Genomic DNA, 22,451 nt, shown 5'->3' on the forward strand with positions numbered 1-22,451 from the left:
TTTGTCAGCTATCTGAGCAGGATCATCAACAGTCAAACCACCAACATCAAGTGGACCAATCTGATTCATCCCCTCCCTTTTAGAGTTTACTTAAGTAAAGAAACCTTTGTTGTTTTTCTTTGTATCCTTTGCCAAGGATTTCTCCTAATCAGCCTTCTATTGCCTAATCTCCTTTGTGACATGATTATACTAGCTTATATCTGCCATAGGCTTCTGTGTCACCTGATAATTTATATGCGTCCCATGCATTTTTCTTCTCTGTCATGTGCCTCATTAGTTCATCTGACATCCATTTAGGTATAAATCTTGAACAGTATTTCTTAGTTAGTATGAAAAGCCTAGCAGCTTCCAAGATTAATTCACTGTTTTTAATATCATCAGTTGATCCCACTGTATAGAATTTAAAAATTGTCTGAGAAGTGGTACAGAGAATACCATAACATTAAATTTTTTGTGGTATTTCTGGTACTTGTTTGTCAAATGAGTTCAGAATGTATTAGACAGAATGCCAGAATGTATTAAGCAGAAATTTAAGAGAACTGTAGTTGAACCTGTAAAGAAATATGTGACAGGGAAAGGTCTGTAAAAACAGGAAATTCAGAATGCCATGTTAGAGCCCAGAAGTAAAATTACCAGTGCATTTAGTTTCTCTCTTCCATTCCTGTTGCTACCCAAAATGTGAATTAAATGTTCTTTAGTATGCCCAATTACAAGAATTGCCTTTGAAAGGCTGTTTCATTGGGGAAACACTTGTAAAACAACCAATGAAGTATTTAAAACAGATAAGTCTGTGTTGAATACATATATCATTATGGCTGTAAACTTTTAGAATTTCAAATAAATTTTTGTGCCATTCATTACAGATCTTATCAATTACATTTGAACATTCTCCACAAATATTTTAAAAAATGACAGCATGCCTTCTATGGTGAGTAACAAGGCATCCAAATACTTGCCTTAAATCCTCCAGGATTAAAACCTTTAGCAAATTATTCAACCTTTGCACGAATTGATGTCTCACTTAAATGATGTTCTTTTCTCAGCCGTGAGAAAGCTACTTTAATACACTGGATAAACTGCACTTCATTCTTACTAATAAGGATTTGAGTATGTATGCCTCTGGTTCTTTTAATGGCACGTGCACAGAAAAAACTAAATGGAGAAAAGCTTAAGGACTTCAACCTGTGTAGGGTAAAAACTAAATTTCTTAAAAGAACAGAAATAAATAGAATTAATTGTGGAATCTCTTGCCACTTTTATTTCTATTTCTTATACAAATGGAAATAAAAGTGGCACAGGGAATACCATAAAATTAGACGTTTTGTGTTATTTCTGGTACTCAAATGAGTTCAGAATGTATTAGGCAGAATCCGAAATTAATCAGGAATTACAGACTTTTTCTTATTATTCATAGTTAAATGACTTATATGTTATCCACAACTGATGCAATTTCTGGTGCAATCCGGGTCATGATGACACTTTCACTAGAGTCTACTAGTGAAAGTGTTATCTACTCCAAAAATGAAATGAAAACAAAAACAGAAAATGTACTAGTAGTATTCACTGCACCAATTCTCATGACTAAATCATGTAACCTCCTTGTGTACATATATATATTGCCCTAAACTTTACCTTTTTGACTCAAACTGCTGAAACACTTCGTTCTATACAAGCAGAATTAGTATATCTATAAGTACACCTCACCTTCTGTTCCGGGTAAAATAATGGAGTCACTGGTTAAAGATGCATTGCAGGATCATCTAGACAAGACAGCAGTAATAATTCAGACACAGCATGGGTTTGTTAAGGGAAAGTCTTGTCTGACAAATTTGACAGGATATTATGATGTGGTTACAAAGGAACTGGATGCAAAAAATAATTTAGATATCATATATTTGGATTTCAGGAAAGCTTTTGACACTGTTGCGCATGGAAGACTATTGTACAAATTGGAGCAGAATGGTATTAAGGGTAAGTTGCTACAATGGATAAAAGGATGGTTAAGTGGGAGAAGACAGAGGGTGGTAATCAATGGGTGCTGCTCTTCGTGGACTAATGTTATTAGTGGAGTCCCAAAGGGTTCGGTGTTGGGCCCACTGTTGTTTTGTGCATTTATCAATGATATTGATGAAGGTATATCAGGCTTAGTGTCGAAATTTGCAGATGATACAAAGGTTGGCAGGGTTGTTGTTAATGACAGTAATGGCAGTGTGCTACTGCAACAGGATCTACATAATTTGGGCAGATAGGCTAAGAAGTGGCAACTGAAGTTTAACCTTGACAAATGCAAAGTACTGCATATGGGTAGAAGTAACCCCAGAAAAACGTACCAACTGTGTGGTACTACACTTAAGGTGGTAGAAAATGAAAAAGACCTGGGAGTAATTGTGCAGTCAGATATGAAGTTTTCTGAGCAATGCAGACAGGCTGCCAGGGCAGGTCATGGGATTTGTCAATGACATATAGGAATTTTGCTAGCAGGGAGAAGGAGGTGATTGTCCCTCTGTATAAGGCAATGGTCAGGCCACGGCTTGAGTACTGCGTACAGGTCTGGAGGCCTCATTTTAGGAAGGATGTAGATTTACTTGAGCGTGTACAGAGAAGGGCAACAAGATTGGTGAGGGGAATGAAGGGATCCTCTTACCAAGAGAGGCTTAAGTTCTGCAAATTGCAGTGGCTGGAGACTAGACACCTGTGCGGTGATCTGATTGAGGTGTATAAGGCCTTGAATGGGTTGAGCACGCTGAATTCTGATGGGATCCTTCCACTTGTTCAGATTACAAACCTAAGGGGGCATAAATTCAAATTAAGAAAGGACAGATGTAGAATAGATGTGCGGAAATTTGCCCTTAGTCAGTGGGTGGTTAATTGCTGGAACAAACTTCCATCTGTCGTTGTGGAAGTTGATAGGTTGAATAAATTTAAGGAGGAACTGGACAGGCAATTTGGAGGGAATGGTGTGATTTTTTTTTTTTTTTTTTTTTTTTGGCTGATGCTGCATAAGCTCATACACTTGCTTTCTTGCATCACATGCCACTACTACTACTACAAACTTTTGTCAGTGATTCAGTGAGTGAGAGAGAGAGAGAGAGAGAGAGAGAGAGAGAGAGAGAGAGAGAGAGAGAGAGAGAGAGAGAGAGAGCAGGAAGATCTTATGAAGTAATATAATGGATATACTACTGGTGCATCCACCAAACCACTTCTTGGTTTAGCCTGCATAGGAACATTTTGTTGATTTAGTATTAGAAAACGGAATCACAAAAATGTCAATTGCGCTTTTGAAAAAATCATAAAGTAAAAAAATGTGCATTTTAAAAAACTATTTATTTATGAAAGATATTCTATACTTCTATATTCTATTCTATATTCTAAGATATTCTATATTCTATTCTGATGGGATCCTTCCACTTGTTCAGATTACAAACCTAAGGGGGCATAAATTCAAATTAAGAAAGGACAGATGGGCCTCCGTAGCCGAGTGGGCAGGAGCGGGAGTGCAGTAGCACACGCTCTTTGAGTAGACCGGGGTTCAAGCCCCTGCCTGCTGAATACGGTCGATCTGCCAACCCGCACTGGACCAGCGTGGCAGATTATGGTCCATTTCCCTCAGCATGAATTGTTGAGGAGGCTTCCACCCTGCAGTGGGTTGATAATGGCTGCACTTTACTTTTTATTCTATACTTAATGGAAAATTATTTTCTAAAAATGAGATCATCAAGATGATGTCCCTCACGACGACGACACTCTTCAAACCTAACCCTCAATTTTTCAAAGATGCAACAACATATTGCCAGTGTAATGCTTGCGATTTTGTGGCAGATATTTTTTTTAATTGCTCGCTTATTGTTGGATTATTGGTGTAAACATGACTCTTGAGGTATCCCCACAAACAAAACTCAAGTGGTTACAAATCAGGACTTCTTGGAAGCCAGTTGATGTCACCCCTACGTGAAATTAGTTTTTCTGGAAACAGTTTGCAAACCACTGGTCAAGTTGCATTCGATGTGCCACGTCACCCCATCTCGCTGGAACCATATCCTGGTATTGTATCGTGGAAATTCCTGCAGTTGTGGGGTCAGAAAATCTCTCAGCATTCAAACATAGTGTCCAGAATTAACCAGTACAGCATGGCCACACAAATCCTCAAAGAAGTACAAGCTGATTATTCCAGAAGCTGACATTGCAGCCCAAACAGTAATTTAGGACAATGCATTGCTCTCTGGTGTTTCAGTCTTGGATTATTCTCACTCCAATAATGACAGTTTTGTTTGTTTACATGACCATTCAAATAAAAATGAGCTGATCAGAGAACAAAATGTTGCCAAATTCGGTAAATCTTTTGAACATTTTATTGAACATTTTATTTTACCCTTGCAATGAAGTCAGACTCTTTTAAATCTTGAACCAATTGGATTTTGTAAGGATGCAGAGTTAAATCTTTCTTCAATATTCAGTGTACAGATGTTCAGGGCAAGTTTAATTCTGCAGCACACTTCTGAACTGATTGGTGCAGATTCTGGCATATTGAAACGTTTACGCGCTCCACATTCTCATCACTTCTTGGATGGCCCAGCAGTTGTTGATTTATTGTTGAACCGGTTTCTTTGAATCTCTTGACCCATCTTCTTCTTTTTGGTAGTTGTTGGCGCATAGGCTTCTGTGGCCATATGCACCTCCCAAGGTTTTTGCAGTACAGTCAGTCCTCGTATAACACGTGTTTACACTACACGAATTCGATCATACACGATTTATAAATAGGGGAACGATATCTTATATAATACGAACCGAATTCGCTTATGCACGATTCGCCTTTGTGTTTACAAGAAATGGCAGTCGAACGCGGAATCACCCCAACTGAACGCAACACGAGAGGAATGAAGAGAAGATTCCAAAAATGTATTTATGTTTTTTATATCAGTGAAAGGGAAACACATTTCACCATAATAACGTAAAAACCAACACAATTCCAGCTATCGATATAATCACAAATGCAATTAGATCGAGTTTACTACCAGTTTATAACAGATTCCACTAGCAGAAACGCAACTGGAAATTGTTTTTATTGTTCTATGGTAGTAACCCCTAGAAATGTGCTTTAGTAAAATGTGAGGTGTTAATCTCTGCCTTTACGGTGTTGTTTATTCAGTTGATACGCGCGCAGCTTTGTTTATGTGTATCAAGCGTGCCTCCTCATTTTATAATTGTGCTTTATTCCCTAAAAATGAGTAAAATACTTAAAAGATGTGAAAGGAAACGTCCTGGTGAAGACACTGCAGATTCAGAGAGAAAAAGAAAAGCAATATTGATAAACAGAGGCGGACTGGGTCAAAAATTCTTACCTGGGAAAATTTATAGTGGCCTCATACTATGGTTTATGGCCAGTCCACCTCTGTCGATAGAGAAAAAATATGAAATTGTGAAACGCTTTGAGCGAAATGAAAAACCATGTGATATTGCACGTGCTACAGACCTAAATGAGGCAACGCCGAGAATTACAAAGAATGCACAGAAAATAAAAACAACTTTCATAGCAGGAACAACTCAAAGTGCAATTAAAATCCATTAGATTAAGACACAAAGAATTGGAAGAGATGGAACGGCTGTCATCTGTTTGAATAGAAAATCAAACAAAAAACAAGTTTGCTTACGATAGAAGCAAAAGCATTAGCAATATTTTATTACTTAATAGTCGTAATAAAATACTTACGTATTACTTAAAATACTTAAGTAATTAAAATGCTTACGTATTACGTATTTTATTACGTATAATAATAAATAATCGTAATAAAATACTTACGTATTTTATTACAATTATTTATTGTGTTTGGTGATGTTTTGGTTACAAATGTGTGTTCAATCTTGGGTGGTCGGCACCTAACCCTATTTTTCCCATAGGGCCTGTTGTTTATATTGCACGATTTTGCATTGCACGAGGGTTTCTAGGAACACAACTATCGTGCTATACGAGGACTGACTGTACTTTGATCCAAGCCCGAGGTGGGAATCGAACCCGCGACCTTTGGGTTGCCAGGCAGGCACTTGACCCACCCAGCTAGCCCGGTTGGCTCGACCCATGATTTGATCAGATTTACACTTGGACTTTCACTAATGTCATATGAATTGTAGTGATCACAAAATCTAAGTCTAACGATAACGATCGAATTATTTTGGTAAAACGTATGTACACAGAATGCGCACTCTAGTCCCGTGAAGCGATCCATTGCTACTAAATTTCTGAGAACGTCTAATGGTAGGGACTAGCCACGCACTTCCCCACCACTCGTTTTCGAGTTATGAAGAAAACAAAAGTGCAGTTCATTATAAGATACCTTGTTTGTTTGTTTGTGGATTTATTAGCATCGTCATCTGTGGCCATAGTGCATCAATGGGACACCCTATATATAATCATTTCTTGATTTATAATCCTTTCATTTTTGATTTAAAGTGACCAAACAATATACAGTTATCAATTTTTACTGCTGTATTTCTTGCTGAAATGCAATTGGTATGTTAGTAATACATTTAGTATTAATTCATTTTCTTGACACAGTCTGTGCTTGTTAACAGGAGCGACTGCCTTCTACAGGAATAGGGTACACTTAAACAGAAAAGTGTGCAAATAATATTTGCTGATGCTATCGAGGCAGTGTTAGGTGGGTTGGAAAACTGCTATATTAGGAGGATACACAGACTAGTAGATGAACAATAACTGCAGGCAGAGGTAAGAGTGATTTTTGCAATGCTTCTATTGGAATGAGCAGCAGTCTTGAAAACAAGGTGCTGGGAATTTCAAGAACTGCTGAGAGTTATCAAGAAACAAGTAAATACATGAGCTGTATTAGGGTAACTAAGAGTGAAAACAGGTGCATGTATACTTGCATGTACACCAACACTAAGAGTATAGTAAATAAATTTGACAAATTTAAAGTGCTGCTCAAGACATCAAATGCAGACATTGTTGGAATTCAGAGATGTGGTGTCACTCAGATATAAGCAATGCAGAATTTGAATATGAGGAGTACAATTTGTACAGAAAGGAGAGACAAGATAGGAGGGGAGTGGTTATGTTCTCACTTAAGAAGCACACAAAACCTAAGGCAATGCATCCAGTAGACATGGGTGGCCAAGTGCAATGTACAGTCAGTTTGGTGTGACATAAGCACTGAGAAAGCAAAAATGAGAGTGGGAGTGTGTTATAGGCCTAATGATTTGTGATGAGTACAAAGAACAACTGTACAGAGAAATAGTGTGTGCCAGTAAATCAGAATGTCTTATAATGGGGGATTTTAACTTCCCAGATATTGACTGGAACTTGTGAGTTGGTCATTCACACATTAGCAAGAATTTTGTGGATTTATTGGATGAGTGATTTCTACAGCGACATGTTTTTTCTTCAGCTACTAGGCTTTACATACCAACTAGGAAATATTGTTCAAGGTTTAGGCCTAAATGGATGTCAGATGGACTAATGAGATATATGGCAGAGAAGAAAAATGCATGGGATACATATAAATTAATGGGTGACATGGAAGCCTATGTTAGATATAAGCTGGTCTGTAACCAAGTCACAAAGGAGATTAGGCAGGCCAAGGCAGATTATGAGAAATCCTTGGCAAAGGATGCAAAGAAAAACAACAAATAGTTCTTTACCTATGTAAACTCTAGAAGGAAAGGGATGAATAAAATTGGTCCACTGGATATTGATGGTTCAAATGATGATGATGATCTTGCTCAGGTGGCTAACAAACTAAATGAGTATTTTGCATCTACATTCACCCATGAGGAGTTATTCAGGGAGGGGAATGCCAGAGGTGAGTTAAACTCTGGTAGTGAGCTAGATGATTTTGTAATAACTGAGAGGAAAGTGGAGGAGAAATTGTTGAAGATAAACATAAAAAAAGGCACCCCGAAGTGGACGAGATCTATTCAGTTATATTAAATGAGGCAGCAAAGGAAGTAAGCAAACCCTTAGCAATAATTATGAGGGCTTCTTTGGACTCAGGGGAGGTACCCATGGACTGGAGATGTGCAAATGTGACCCCAATTCACATTTGCACATCTGCAAATGTGAATTGGGGGATCAAAGGGCGACAAAAGCATGTATAGACCTGTTAGTTTAACTTCTGTTCCAGGAAAATTAATGGAGGCACTGGTTAAAGAAGCACTGCAGGATCATCTAGACAAGACTTCAGTTATAGCTCGGACACAGCATGGTTTTGTTAAGGGAAAGTCTTGCCTGACCAATTTGATTGGATACTTTGAAGTGGTCACAAAGGAACTGGATACAGAGAATAACTTTGATATCATATATTTGGATCTTAGAAAGGCTTCTGATACATTGCACATGAAAGACTGCTGAACAAATTGGAGCAGTGCAGCATTAGAGGCAAATTGCTGCTGTGGATAAAGGGGTGGCTGAGGGGGAGAAGACAGAGAGTGGTAATCAATGGACACTGCTCGACGTGGACTAATGTTATTAGTGGAGTCCCTCAGGGTCCAGTATTGGGTCCATTGTTGTTTTCTGTATTTATAAATGATATTGATGATGGTATATCAAGCTTAATGCCCAAGTTTGCAGACGATACAAAGGTTGACAGGGTTGTTAATGACATTAATCACAGTACGCTGCTGCAACAGGATCTAGAAAAGTTGAGCAGATGGGCTGGGATGTGGCAAATGAAGTTTGTTTGTTTGTTATTTGGTTTTTAGGAGCATTAGCAAATAAGGCCTTATTACTCCGGGGATATGCGGTGGTCATTCCCTGACCTTTCCGCATCCTCCGTATTTGTGGTCACGGGCTCGAACCCTGGTCTAACCAAGAAGCGTGTACTACGCACTGCTGCTCCTGCCCACCTGGCTACGGAGGCGCCTGGCAAATGAAGTTTAACATTGACAAATGTAAAGTACTACATATGGGAAGCAATAAGCCCAGAGTGACGTATCAACCCTGTGGTACTACACTGACAGTGGTAGAGAACGAAAAGGACCTGGGGGTAATTGTGCAGGCAGATATGAAGTTTTCTGGGCAGTGCAGAAGGTTTCCAAGGGTAGCTCATAGTGTCTTGTCAATGAAATACAGGAATTTTTCTAGCAGGGATAAGGAGGTGATTATCCCCATGTATAAAGCAACGGTCAGGCCACACCTTGAGTACTGTATACAGGTCTGGAGGCCTCATTTTAAGAAGGATGTAGAGCTGTTGGAACGAGTACAGAGAAGGGCAACAAGATTACAGAATGGAATAAAGGGTTGCTCTTACAAAGCAAGGCTTAAATTTGGTAAATTACAGTGTCTGGAGACTAGGCATCTGTGAGGTGATCTGATTGAGGTGTATAAAGCCTTGAATGGTTTGAGGATGCTCAATGCTGATGGGATTCTTCCTCTTGCTCAGAATAATCACCTGAGAAGGAATAAATTCAAACTGAGGAAAGACAGATGTAAGATAGATGTGCGGAAGTTTGCCTTTAGCCAGCGGGTAGTTGGTTGGTGGAACAGATTTCCATCCTTTGTTGTGGAAGTTGATAGCCTAAATAAATTTAAGGCTGAGCTGGACAGGTATTTGGAACAAACGGAGGGGTGAAATGGGAGCGTTTTTTTTTTTTTTTTTGGCTGATGCTGCATAAGCTTGCTTTCTTGCATCACATGCCTCTACTAATGCTAAAATGTATCATATGTGGAGAAAGGCAAGTTTGTTTGTTTGTTTATTTGGTTTTGAGGAGCATTAGCAACTAAGTCCATATTGCTCCTGGGATATGTGTTGGTAATTCCCTGACCTTTCCGCATCCTCCATATTTGGTGGTGACGGGCTCGAACACTAGTCTAATCAAGAAGCGTGTGCTACGCACTGCTGCTCCTTCCCACCTGGCTACGGAGATGCCTGAAAGGCAAGTGTATGTAGTGTGTGTGTGTGTGTGTGTATGTGTGTTTAATACACACACACACACACACACATGCTTTTCAGCTACCGTTATGAACTTTATCTCAGCAGATTCTTCAAATGAAAAGTTATAAACAAGAGTACAGAGCCATATACCCTTGAATTTTACTAATGCTGCCAATTAAGATCTGTTGTTATAAACAAGTTTATTCCATGTTTCAATCATACTGAACATAAGAGTTTTTATGAAAATATATAATTTGTAAGAGAACAACTTATCTAGTCATGAGTTTAAAATTAGTTTTATATTATTAGGTTAATGTTTAAATTTAAACAAGAAAAAAGAAAATTTTCATAAATATATAGTATTATACTGAAACAATTACTTGGTGTTCGGTTCATCAGGAAGCCATTCAAGTGGTGCATAACTAGACTCCATGATAAGCCACCTGAAATATAAACATGTATTTCTCTTGTAAAAGCATAAAATTATTATTACACACACACATATATATTCCACTGAACTTGTTTCTGCCAAATATCATAGGTATTTAATTTTTCTCCTTTTCATATTTTATATCATATTTCATATATCTATCACTCAAAATATACACTACAAGCTAGCGGTATTCATTTTCACTTCTACTAACACTCTCACAGCCAAGGCCCTCTCTATGAGGTTGGGTACTTACACACCCGGCTTGCCTAGTATCCTTTAAACTCTTTTCCTTCTCTTTACATCTTTCTACTTTCTGCTCTTCGTTTTTCCGTCCGTTGAACTATTAGTGTAATACGAGGGTGATTCGGACATTCTCACTTTTCTTATTCTCACTATCTTCGCCTCTATATTTTTAACTTCTTTTCCCTCCCTTACCTTGCATTGCTTCCTTTTTCTATACCGCTACCTTGTTATTTATTATTATTATTTTTTTTATTTTTTTATTTACATACTTTCGATTTAAACACACTGCGTTCTTACATACTTTCTACTCAATTTATTAAACTAAACACACAGCGTTTGCGTTCTTACATACTATCGACTCAATTTATTAATCTAAATACACTGCGTTACTCAATTTATTAATCTAAATACACTGCACTGGGGCTACCTTACTCATGTTTCTGGAGATTAAAAAAAAAATTTTTTTTTTTTTATCTATTTCATTTTAATAGCTTGTCCATCAGCATGAGTTTGCATAGAAACTTTTAATTCTTTAATTTTTATTTTTGAATTTTATAATTTTTATCTCTATTACCCTCCCCTCTTTTTCTTTCAGCTTTTGTACATATGATTAGCCTCTTAATTCGGCATTAATTCAGACTTAATTCTACTTAATGATTTTTTTTTTTTTTTTTTTTTATAGGTTCTTAACATTCTTTCTCTCTTTTTTTCTCAACTAGGCTTGGCATTTTGTGATTAATAACGTCTCCATCTATATTTATTTATTTTTTTATTTTACTTTCATTTGTAACACTTAGAGAGAGAGAGGGGGGGAGGGAAAAGAACAGGTGCTACATTATGTATTCAAGTATGGCACTGATCTGATGATGGAACAAACAAAGTTTTTGAAACTTTGACTGACTGAACTAAATAAATATAAAAAAAATAACTCTCAAACTACAGTAGAACATTCATTATCTGAACTAACTGGGATCATGGTTGGTTTCGGTTAACTGGTTTTTTTTTTTTTTTTTTTTGGCAACTTTGTTCCCAAAAAACAAGATTAGCCCATTGTTCAATATCCATATCGTGAGCTGGGAGTTGTTTGGCAAGATGCATCTGCCTGCTTTACAGACCCATTTTATGTAAATTGCATTCAGCACTGATGATTGTTTTGTACCTTGGAACTTAGTGCCAAGTTTGAAGTACTTGGTATGTGTCTATGCCATTTGAAACCTTTTGTATTATGCAAGGGCAGTCTGCTTCTTTAATCTTTGGGTTAAATTTGGGATCCACCACCAGGATTTTTATTGTGAAAGTAAAATAAATTGTGAAAGAAAAAGTAAAATCTTTTCAGTTATAAAGAAATTATACTAGAACTAGAAGCCATAAATTCAAATTATAGGTGAAGAGGTTTAGAGTGGATGGTAGGAAGTTTTCTTTTAGTCGGGGTGTTGTTGGTTACTGGAATAACTTGCCTCCCAGGCGACTGAAGCTCACAGCTTGGGGAGATTCAAAAGTCAGCTGAATGGGTACCTACATAAAGAGGGAATCTCATCAAGTTGTTTATTTATTTATTTTTTCTGGCTGGCACATCAAATGCCTGGAGCTGCCTTGCACCATATAGCTAATACTAATACTCATTAAACAAATGCACTACTGGTATTTTTTTTGTTATGAAGAAGATCTGCTGAAAAGCAGATGATAGGGATTTGCAGCAAGCAGCCAGTACCACTGCTTCTACAATAAATTTAAAATGCAAAATGAAGACTTTGTATTTTAAATTTGTATGTAATGATTATGATAAAAGAATAATACTTTTTTAAAGAAGAAATTAGCATAAGTATGCAACATACCTACAATTTAGCCGCTGTCCATGGGAAAGAATTCCTTTACATGACTGCTCTGCATCTAATATCACAGCTTCCGCAGTACGATTAAGGTAATAAATACCTCCAAATACAGCACATAACCTTAAAAAAAATTAACCTTAATTTTAATATTTTTTAACCATTAAAATGTATAAAATTTACTCTTAGCCATAAAATAAACTTAAAGAAGCCTCTTATTAAAAATAAGATTTTATATATATATATATATATATATATATTTAAATAATGGCTTTAAAAGTTAGAATGAAATGAAATAAGAAGATAAATAAATATAAAGCTATCATTAGAGGCAGCAAAATGCACATCCTTCACATGATGCCCAGTACATAATTGATAATTACTATAAAAAAAATTAAATTAAATTAATACGTATGACAGTAGCATAGCAAAATTGTAGAGCGAAAAATTAACATAAAAATTAAATCAACAGGGAGGGGAAAAGTAAAGGTAATAAGACTGAATCTGTAGCCGAAAGTCTCCAAATAATTTAGAAGTTCAATTAAACCCAATTAATAATAAATCCATTTTAAATTTAAAATATAAAGCCAATTATGTAATAATTTAGCGGCACCCCACCTTGTAAGGTACCTGTTCCGAGAGACTTGAAATATCACCAAAACGGGACTAAAACGAACTACTAAAATAAAACAAAGTAACAAAATAATAGACTGACCATTATGCCCCATATCGGCAGAGGACCACGAGGCCAATAATGGTCATGGAATCGCTGCATTTCAATCACTAGACAAATCATCGCAAAGTAGGTTTGACGTGCTAAAGCTACGCCTATACCGCCATCTATATGTTATTTTATTTTTTCAGTCTATATAAGCTGATTAAGCTTACATTATGTTGGTAGTGTGGCTCTGCTCAGGAGTGCTGGTTCTGTTCTATAGTTTATCTGCATTTGTGGATCGATCGGGGGATAAAGGGGATCGGTCCTTCGATCGGTTTGCCTTTGCAATGATTTGTCTAGCGACTGAAATGCAGCGATTCCATGACCATTATTGGCTTCGTGGTCCTCTGTCGATATGGGGCATAATGGTCAGTCTATTATTTTGTTACTTTGTTTTATTTTAGTAGTTCGTTTTAGTCCTGTTTTGGTGATATTTCAAGTCTCTCGGAACAGGTACCTTACAAGGTGGGGTGCCGCTAAATTATTACATAATTAGGCTTTATATTTTAAATTTAAAATGGATTTATTATTAATTGGGTTTAATTGAACTTCTAAATTATTTGGAGACTTTCGGCTACAGATTCAGTCTTATTACCTTTACTTTTCCCCTCCCTGTTGATTTATTTTTTATGTTAATTTTTCGCTCTACAATTTTGCTATGCTACTGGCGTACGTATTAATTTAATTTTATTTTTTTATAATAATTATCGATTATGTATATATATACAGTGGATTCCGGTTATTTGGGCCACCGGTTAATCGGGGCAGCCGTTTATTTGGGGCAAATCTTAAAAAACAAAAACCAATCGAGAAAATAGCCAGGGTTTACTTCGCTTAATTGGGACAAAATGCCGTTTAATCGGGGCAGGAGACCTCAGCACTGGAGATTACCCTACGATTGTCTCCGACCGTACCAGTAGTTCGGTCGGATTTCTGGAGGTCACAAGCAAAAAACAATAAAAACAATTAGCAGTCACCTGTTTATTGGGCTTTACTGTTAGTGCAATCTATCATAAACGGACAGTAAACTCGATCTTATTGAATTTGCGGTAATACCGACAGCTGGAATTCTGTGGGTTATTATGGTAAAATGTGTTTACACTTCCATGAACTCTTCAATCAAATAAAAAAATTAATTTTCAGATCTTCTCTTCATTCCTATTTTTAAAGGTTCGTAATTTGTTACTCCGTTCTCACTTGCGCTTGTTGTGTTACTTGCAATTTGTGTGTGCCGTGTTCTTTGTTATTGATTGCTTATCTTTTTACTGTTTTAAATTTTAACTCCCACCCACAAATGTCAGTGAACAGAAATGTCAACTAGTTTAGTTAGTATGTACACATTATTACAGTACATATTAATTCTTCCGATTTTCACGTATCATTTAATTTTTTAATTGGTAAGGTAGTAAAGAGTAAATTTGTGCTTAATATATCTTTACTTTTATAGCCTGTGGATAATATTCCTCCTATTTTCGCTAATTAGAATCGCTGTTTAATAGAATTAAAATTCAATTCACAAACGTGATCACAATGACCGGCACTTACTACACATCGTATAGTGAACGGAACTTTACTGTGGTGAATTCGTTGTAATGTGATTTGATTGTACACTGAACCAATTGTAAAGGGGGGGGGGGGCACATTGTATTTTTAACTATTTACGTGAAACTTCGGATAATTGGGGCAGCCGCTTAATCGGACCAAAATGCACTAGTCCCAATGTGTCCCAAATAACCGGAATCGACTGTATATATATATATATATATATTACATGGACAGAACACTTTTTTATACAAAATCACTATAAAACTGTTACACATCTAATACAGGTTGTCTCCAGTATTACACTATAAATGAAAGCATCTTATTAGAAATAATGTTATATTTATCTGTAATGCACCAACACCACTGAAGGACACTTTGATGATTACTACTGTTTAATTAGAGTGGCCAAGCATCTCCTCAATATCACACTTGACAACAAAGTGACTATTTAAATCATAACAGGATAAATGCCAAGTGGTTTTAAAGTTTCAACTTCATTCAAAAAAAGTTCAGAAATATTTCAGCAATCTTTTATTTATGAACATTCTGATTTTAAAATTTATATAACAATAATGATAAATAATATCCCTTTTCCAATTTCCAAGTCAACTATTATAAATCAAAGAAACATCTGTAAATACTAATATTTATCCTATATTTTCACCCATTTCCTAGTTTACAGCAACACACAGTAAACATTACCGAACAGTCCTCAGTTTTTTACATTTTCCATGTTTCAGGCAATCTTTAGCCAATCTGAAGTAATCTTTAGCATTAGCATTAGTAGAGCCATTTGATGCAAGAAAGCAAGCTTATGCAGCATCAGCCAAAAAAAAAAAAACCCACTTCCACTTCACGCCTCTGTTCGTTCAAAATACCTGTTCAGCTGAGCCTTAAACTTATTTAGGCTATCAACCTCCACCACAAGGGATGGAAGTCTGTTCCACCAAACAACCACCCGCTGGCTAAAGGCAAATTTCCGCACGTCTATCCTAGGAGGGCGCTGAATCTCTTTAAAAGTTACAGCTGTCAGTTACAGGCTCCGCAAAAACGATAAGTGTTTGCCTTTTATTTACATGATTGTTATTTTATATTGTACTTAATACGTAGTCATATAGTTATAGTTACGCTGGTTATTTTTTATTTTTAATTTAGATAAAGAGTTTTTGTGGATTTTACTTACGATAGGTAAAACCGTTATTTCGTTCCATTTTTGTAGCCATTGTTTTTGGATATAGTGGTAGGGAATTCAAATTTTTTTAATTGAGGTAGCTAGGTAGCTCTAACGCATAATTATATAGTAATACGCTTCACTGTTTCTATTTAATAGTTTCTATTCAAATACTATTGACATTTAATTTATTGATTTTATTAATTTAAACTTACATGCCCCAGACTAGAGCAGCAAAGCAACGGGCACAAAGTGGCAGGAGTGCTGTGACTCGGGGGAGAACTGAGGGGGGGCAATTCTCCAACGCATCACAGCCTAAAAAAATGTGCAACTTGTGAAATGTTTGCTGAACTCTCTGGAACGGAACATAATATTGCCATGGGGGATGTCTTTGTGTGTGTGCGCGATGTAAGGAGTGTAAGGAAATCAGGCGACAACTCAGCGTTGTTATGGGCCTATATGAGAGTTTGAAGGACAGGGTGGATGCCCTCGAAAGATCTAAATTGAGGGGCCCATCAGGCTCTCAGCTGCCCACATCAACGCCAGAGCTTCCACTTGGTCATCACGCAACACAGCGGCAACCCCTAAGGCAGAATGCGCTGGTCCCACAGGAACTAGTAGTTGTTGGTGACTCTATTGTCAGGGAAACGGGGAACATGCTTTGTAAAAAGGATAGGTGGAACAGGACCAGGGTATGTCTGCCAGGGGCAAAGGTTGATGACGTTGTAGAGCGGATATCATCTTTCAAGGGCACAAAAGGTGATATAGTTGTACACGTTGGCACTAATGATATTAAGAGTAGGAGACCGGCGGAATTACTCAACAAGTACAGGTCACTGTTGAAAAAAAGCCGTGAAATAGGGTTGAAATTGAAAGCGTCTGCAATTCTGCCCAGACACGATAGGAGGGAGTACATGATGAGAGCCTTGTCGATCAATTCGGCCCTGGAAAGATTGTGCAAGGCTCAAGGGGTAGAATTTTTTTCAGCCTGGACTGTACTTGTTAACAGGAGAGATTGCTTCTACAGGGATGGGATACACTTAAATAGAAAGGGTGCGAGAATATTTGCTGATGCTATCGAGGCAGTGTTAGGTGGGTCGGAAAACTGCTAGTTAGGGGGGATACAAAGACTAATAGTTTCACAGTAACCACAGGCAGAGGTGAAGGTGATTCTTGCACAACTTCTATCAGAATAAGAAGTGACCTGGAGCGAGGGGTGTTGGGGGTTTCAGGGACGGATGGCAGTCATCATGGAATAGTTGGGTATATGGGATGTGTTAGGGTAAGAAGGAATAGGCATAGGAGCATGTATACCAATGCTAGAAGTATAGTAAATAAATTTGATGAATTTGAAGTGTTGGTCAAGACATTAAAGGCGGATATTGTTGGGATAGCAGAGACGTGGTGTCACAAAGATATAAGGAATGCAGAACTGGAATTTGGGGAGTACAATGTGTACAGAAAGGATCGACAGGACAGAAAGGGAGGGGGTGTTATGCTGTTAATTAAGAAAAACATAAAATCAAAGGAAGTGCACCCAGTTAATATAGATGAACAGTGCTCTGTTGAGTCAGTTTGGTGTGAGATAAGCACTGCGAAAGGAAAAATAAGAGTAGGAGTGTGTTATAGGCCTAATGACTTGAATGAGTACAATGAACAATTGTACAGAGAAATAGAGTGGGCCAGTAAATCAGAATGTCTTATAATGGGGGATTTTAACTTCCCAGATATTGACTGGAACTTGTGGGTTGGTCACTCACACACTAGTCAGACTTTTGTGGATTTATTGGATGATTGTTTTCTGCAGCAGCATGTTCGAGAGGCAACCAGAGAAAGTAACACTCTTGATCTGGTTATCAGCAGTGATCATTCTTGTATTAAGAATTTACAGATAAAGGAACCACTAGGTGGCAGTGATCACAGTGTGCTGAAGTGGGATTTACTCAAAGAGGTAACTACCGTCAGGGGTAAAGGAAAGGGTTTTTGCTTCCGTAAAGGGGAGTACAATGGTCTCAGACAGTTTTTAAATTCTGTACAGTGGGATCAACTGACAATGTTACAAACAGTAAATTCTAAGTGGGAAGCATTCAAAGAATTAATCGTGGAAGCTACTAGACTTTATATACCGATTAAGAAATATCGTTCAAGGTTTAGGCCTAAATGGTTATCAAATGAACTAATGAGACTCATGACAGAGAAGAAAAATGCATGGGATGCATATAAATTATCAGGTGACGCAGAAGCCTGTGGCAGATATAAGCTAGTCTGTAATCAGGTCACAAAGGAGGTTCGGCAGGCGAAGGCGGATTACGAGAAATCTCTGGCAAAAGATGCTAAGAAAAACAGCAAGGATTTCTTTACTTATATAAACTCTAAAAGGAAGGGGATGAATCTGATTGGTCCACTTGACATCGATGGTTCGACTGTTGATGATCCTGCTCAGATAGCAAACAAACTGAATGAGTATTTTGCATCTACATTCACACGTGAGGAATTATTACAATTTGAAAATGGAAGAAGGTTATCAAATTGTAGCAGTGTGCTTAATGATTTTGTAATAACTGAGAGCAAAGTGGAGGAGAAATTGTTGAAGTTAAACATAAGAAAGGCACCTGGGGTGGATGGGATCTATCCAGTTATTTTAAAGGAGGCGGCAAAGCAACTAAGCAAACCCTTAGCCATAATTATGAGAGCATCCTTGGACTCAGGGGAGGTTCCCACGGACTGGAGATGTGCAAATGTGTCCCCAATTCACAAAGGTGGATCGAAGGGTGCCACGAGTAATTACAGACCAGTTAGTTTAACTTCTGTTCCGGGTAAAATAATGGAGTCGCTGGTTAAAGATGCATTGCAGGATCATCTAGACAAGACTGCAGCAATAATTCAAACACAGCATGGGTTTGTTAAGGGAAAGTCTTGTCTGACAAATTTGATTGGTTATTATGATGTGGTCACAAAGGAACTGGATGCAAAAAATAATTTTGATATCATATACTTGGATTTCAGGAAAGCTTTTGACACTGTTGCGCATGGAAGACTACTGTACAAATTGGAGCAGAATGGTATTAAGGGTAAGTTGCTACAATGGATAAAAGGATGGTTAAGTGGGAGAAGACAGAGGGTGGTAATCAATGGGTGCTGCTCTTCGTGGACTAATGTTATTAGTGGAGTCCCACAGGGTTCGGTGTTGGGTCCACTGTTGTTTTGTGTATTTATCAATGATATTGATGAAGGTATATCGGGCTTAATGTCGAAGTTTGCAGATGACACAAAGGTTGGCAGGGTTGTTAATGACAGTAATGGCAGTGTGCTACTGCAACAGGATCTAGATAATTTGGGCAGATGGGCTAAGAAGTGGCAACTGAAGTTCAACCTTGACAAATGCAAAGTACTGCATATGGGTAGAAGTAACCCCAGAGAAACGTACCAACTGTGTGGTACTACACTTAAGGTGGTAGAAAATGAAAAAGACCTGGGAGTAATTGTGCAGTCAGATATGAAGTTTTCTGAGCAGTGCAGACAGGCTGCTAGGGCGGGTCATGGGTTTTGTCAATGATATATAGGAATTTTGCTAGCAGGGAAAAGGAGGTGATTGTCCGTCTGTATAAGGCAATGGTCAGGCCACACCTTGAGTACTGCGTACAGGTCTGGAGGCCTCATTTTAGGAAGGATGTAGATTTACTTGAGCGTGTACAAAGAAGAGCAACACGAATGGTGAGGGGAATGCAGGGATTCTCTTACCAAGAGAGGCTTAAGTTCTGCAAATTGCAGTGGCTGGAGACTAGGCACCTGCGCGGTGATCTGATTGAGGTCTATAAGGCCTTGAATGGGTTGAGCACGCTGAATTCTGATGGGATCCTTCCACTTGTTCAGATTACCAACCTACGGGGACATAAGTTCAAATTAAGAAAGGACAGATGTAGAATAGATGTGCGGAAATTTGCCTTTAGCCAGCGGGTGGTTAATTGCTGGAACAAACTTCCATCTGTCATGGAAGTTGATAGGTTAAATAAATTTAAGGAGGAACTGGACAAGCATTTGGAGGGAATAGTGTGATTTTTTTTTTTTTTTTTTGGCTGATGCTGCATAAGCTCCTACACTTGCTTTCTTGCATCATGTGCCACTACTACTACTACTACTACATCTGTCTCAATTTGAATTTATGCCCTCTCAGGTGATTTTTTCTGAGCTAGAGGAAGAATCCCATCAGCATTGAGCATGCTTAAACCATTCAAGGCTTTATACACCTCTATCAGATCACCTCGCTGGTGCCTAGTCTCCAGACACTGTAATTTGCAAAACTTAAGCCTTTCTTCGTAAGAGCACCCCTTTGTTCCATTCACTAATCTTGTTGCCCTTCTCTGTACTCGTTCCAGCAGCTCTACATCCTTCTTGAAATGAGGCCTCCAGACCTGTATACAGTACTCTAGGTGTGGCCTGACCATTGCCTTATACAATGGAATAATCACCTCCTTATCCCTGCTGGAAAAATTCCTGTATATCATTGACAATACTCCATGAGCTACTCTTGCAGCCCGTCTGCACTGCTCAGAGAACTTCATATCTGCCTGCACAACCACCCCCAAGTCCCTTTCATTCTCTACCACTGTCAGTGTAGTACCACAGAGTTGATACGTTGCTCTGGGGTTGCTGTTTCCCATGTGTAGTACTTTACATTTGTCAATGTTAAAACTTCATTTGCCACCTCTCAGCCCATCTGCTCAACCTTTCCAGATCCTGTTGCAGCAGCATAGTGTCAGTAGTGTCCTTGACAACCCTGCCAAACTTTGTATCATCTGCAAACTTGGACATTAAGCTTGATATACCATCATCAATATCATTTATAAATACAGAAAACAATAATGGACCCAACACTGAGCCCTGAGGGACTCCACTAATAACATTAGTCCACGTTGAGCAGTGTCCATTGATTACCACTCTCTGTCTTCTCCCCCTCAACCACCCCTTTATCCATAGCAGCAATTTGCCTCCAATGTCACACTGCTCCAATTTGTGTAGCAGTCTTCCATGTGCAACAGTATCAAAAGCCTTTCTAAGATCCAGGTATATAATATCAGTTATTCCCTGCATCCAGTTCTTTTGGTACTGCATCATAGTATCCAATCAAGTTGGTCAAGCAAGACTTCCCCTTAACAAAACCATGCTGTGTCTGAGCTATAACTGAAGTCTTGTCTAAATGATCCTGCAGTGCTTCTTTAACCAGTGCCTCCATTAATTTTCCTGGAACAGAAGTTAAGCTCACAGGTCTATAATTACTTGTGTCAGCCTTTGATCCTCCTTTGTGAATTGGGGTCACATTTGCACATTTCCAGTCTATGGGTACCTCCCCTGAGTCCAAGGAAGCTCTCATAATTATGGCTAAGGGTTTGCTTACTTCCTTTGCTGCCTCCTTTAATATAACTGGATAGATCTCATCCACCCCGGGTGCCTGTCTTGTGTTTATCTTCAACAGTTTCTCCTCCACTTTACTCCCAGTTATTTCAAGATTCTGTAGCTTACTGCTAGAGTTGAATACACCTCTGGCATTCCCCTTGCTGAATAACTCCTCATGTGTGAATGTCGATGCAAAATATTCATTTAGTTTGTTAGCTACCTGAGCAGGATCATCAACAGTTGACCCATCAATATCAAGTGGACCAATCTGATTCATCCCCTTCCTTCTAGAGTTTACATAAGTAAAGAACTCTTTGCTGTTTTTCTTTGCATCCCTTGCCAAGGATTTCTCGTAATCTGCCTTCGCCTGCCTAACCTCCTTTGTAACTTGGTTACATATCAACTTGTATCTATCATAGGGTGTCATGTGTTAATTTGTAAGTATCCCATGCATTTTTCTTCTCTGCCATATGCCTCATTAGTTCATCTGACATCCATTTTGGCCTAAACCTTGAACAATATTTCTTAGTTGGTATGTAAAGCCTAGTAGCTTCCAAGATAAGTTCTTTGAATGCTTCCCATTTTGAATTTGCTGTTGGTAACATCATCAGTTGGTCCCACTGTATAGAATCTAAATACTGTCTCAGTCCATCGTAGTCGCCTTTATGGAAGCAATAACCCTTCCCTTTACCCCTAAAATGGTAGTTACCTCTTTGAGTAAATCCCACTTCAGCACACTGTGATCACTGCCACCTAGTGGTTCATTTATCTGCAGATTCTTAATGCATGAAGAATCACTGCTGATAATCAAATCAAGAGTATTACTCCCTCTAGTTGCCTCCCGAACATGCTGATGTAGAAAACAATCATCCAATAAATCCACAAAAGCCCTGCTAGTGTGTGAGTAACCAGCCCCCAAATTCCAGTCAATATCTGGAAATTAAAATCTCCCATTATAAGACTCTCTGATTTACTGGCCCACTCTATTTCCCTGTACAGTTCCTTATTATACTCATCAGAGTCATTAGGCCTATAGCACACTCCTACTCTCAATTTTGATCTCCCAATGCTTATGTCACACCAAACTGACTCAACACTGCACTGTCCGGCGATGTCGACTGGCTTCACTTCCTTGGTTTTTATGTGTTTCTTAACTAATAGCATAACCCCTTCCCCCTTCCTATCCTGTCTATCCTTTCTGTAGACGTTGTACTTCCCAAATTGCAGTTCTGCATCC

The 22,451-nt window shown here is 38.2% G+C and overlaps 1 protein-coding gene across 1 annotated transcript in view; it reads right to left on the minus strand.

Moving 5' to 3' along the window:
- Positions 1-22,451, minus strand: part of Rep (Rab escort protein) — a 117,065-nt gene that overhangs the window by 20,161 nt on the left and 74,453 nt on the right. Inside the window, exons 10-11 of the mRNA XM_090379954.1 lie at positions 12,393-12,509; positions 10,262-10,324 (exon numbers count right to left, since the gene is read on the minus strand). Of these exons, the coding sequence (XP_090236080.1) occupies positions 10,262-10,324; positions 12,393-12,509 (180 nt within the window). The remainder of the gene's footprint in view (positions 1-10,261; positions 10,325-12,392; positions 12,510-22,451) is intronic.

Source organism: Mastigoproctus giganteus, chromosome 8 (genome assembly GCF_048544385.1).
Source record: "Mastigoproctus giganteus isolate SK-2022 chromosome 8, ASM4854438v1, whole genome shotgun sequence".
NCBI lineage: Eukaryota > Metazoa > Arthropoda > Arachnida > Uropygi > Thelyphonidae > Mastigoproctus > Mastigoproctus giganteus.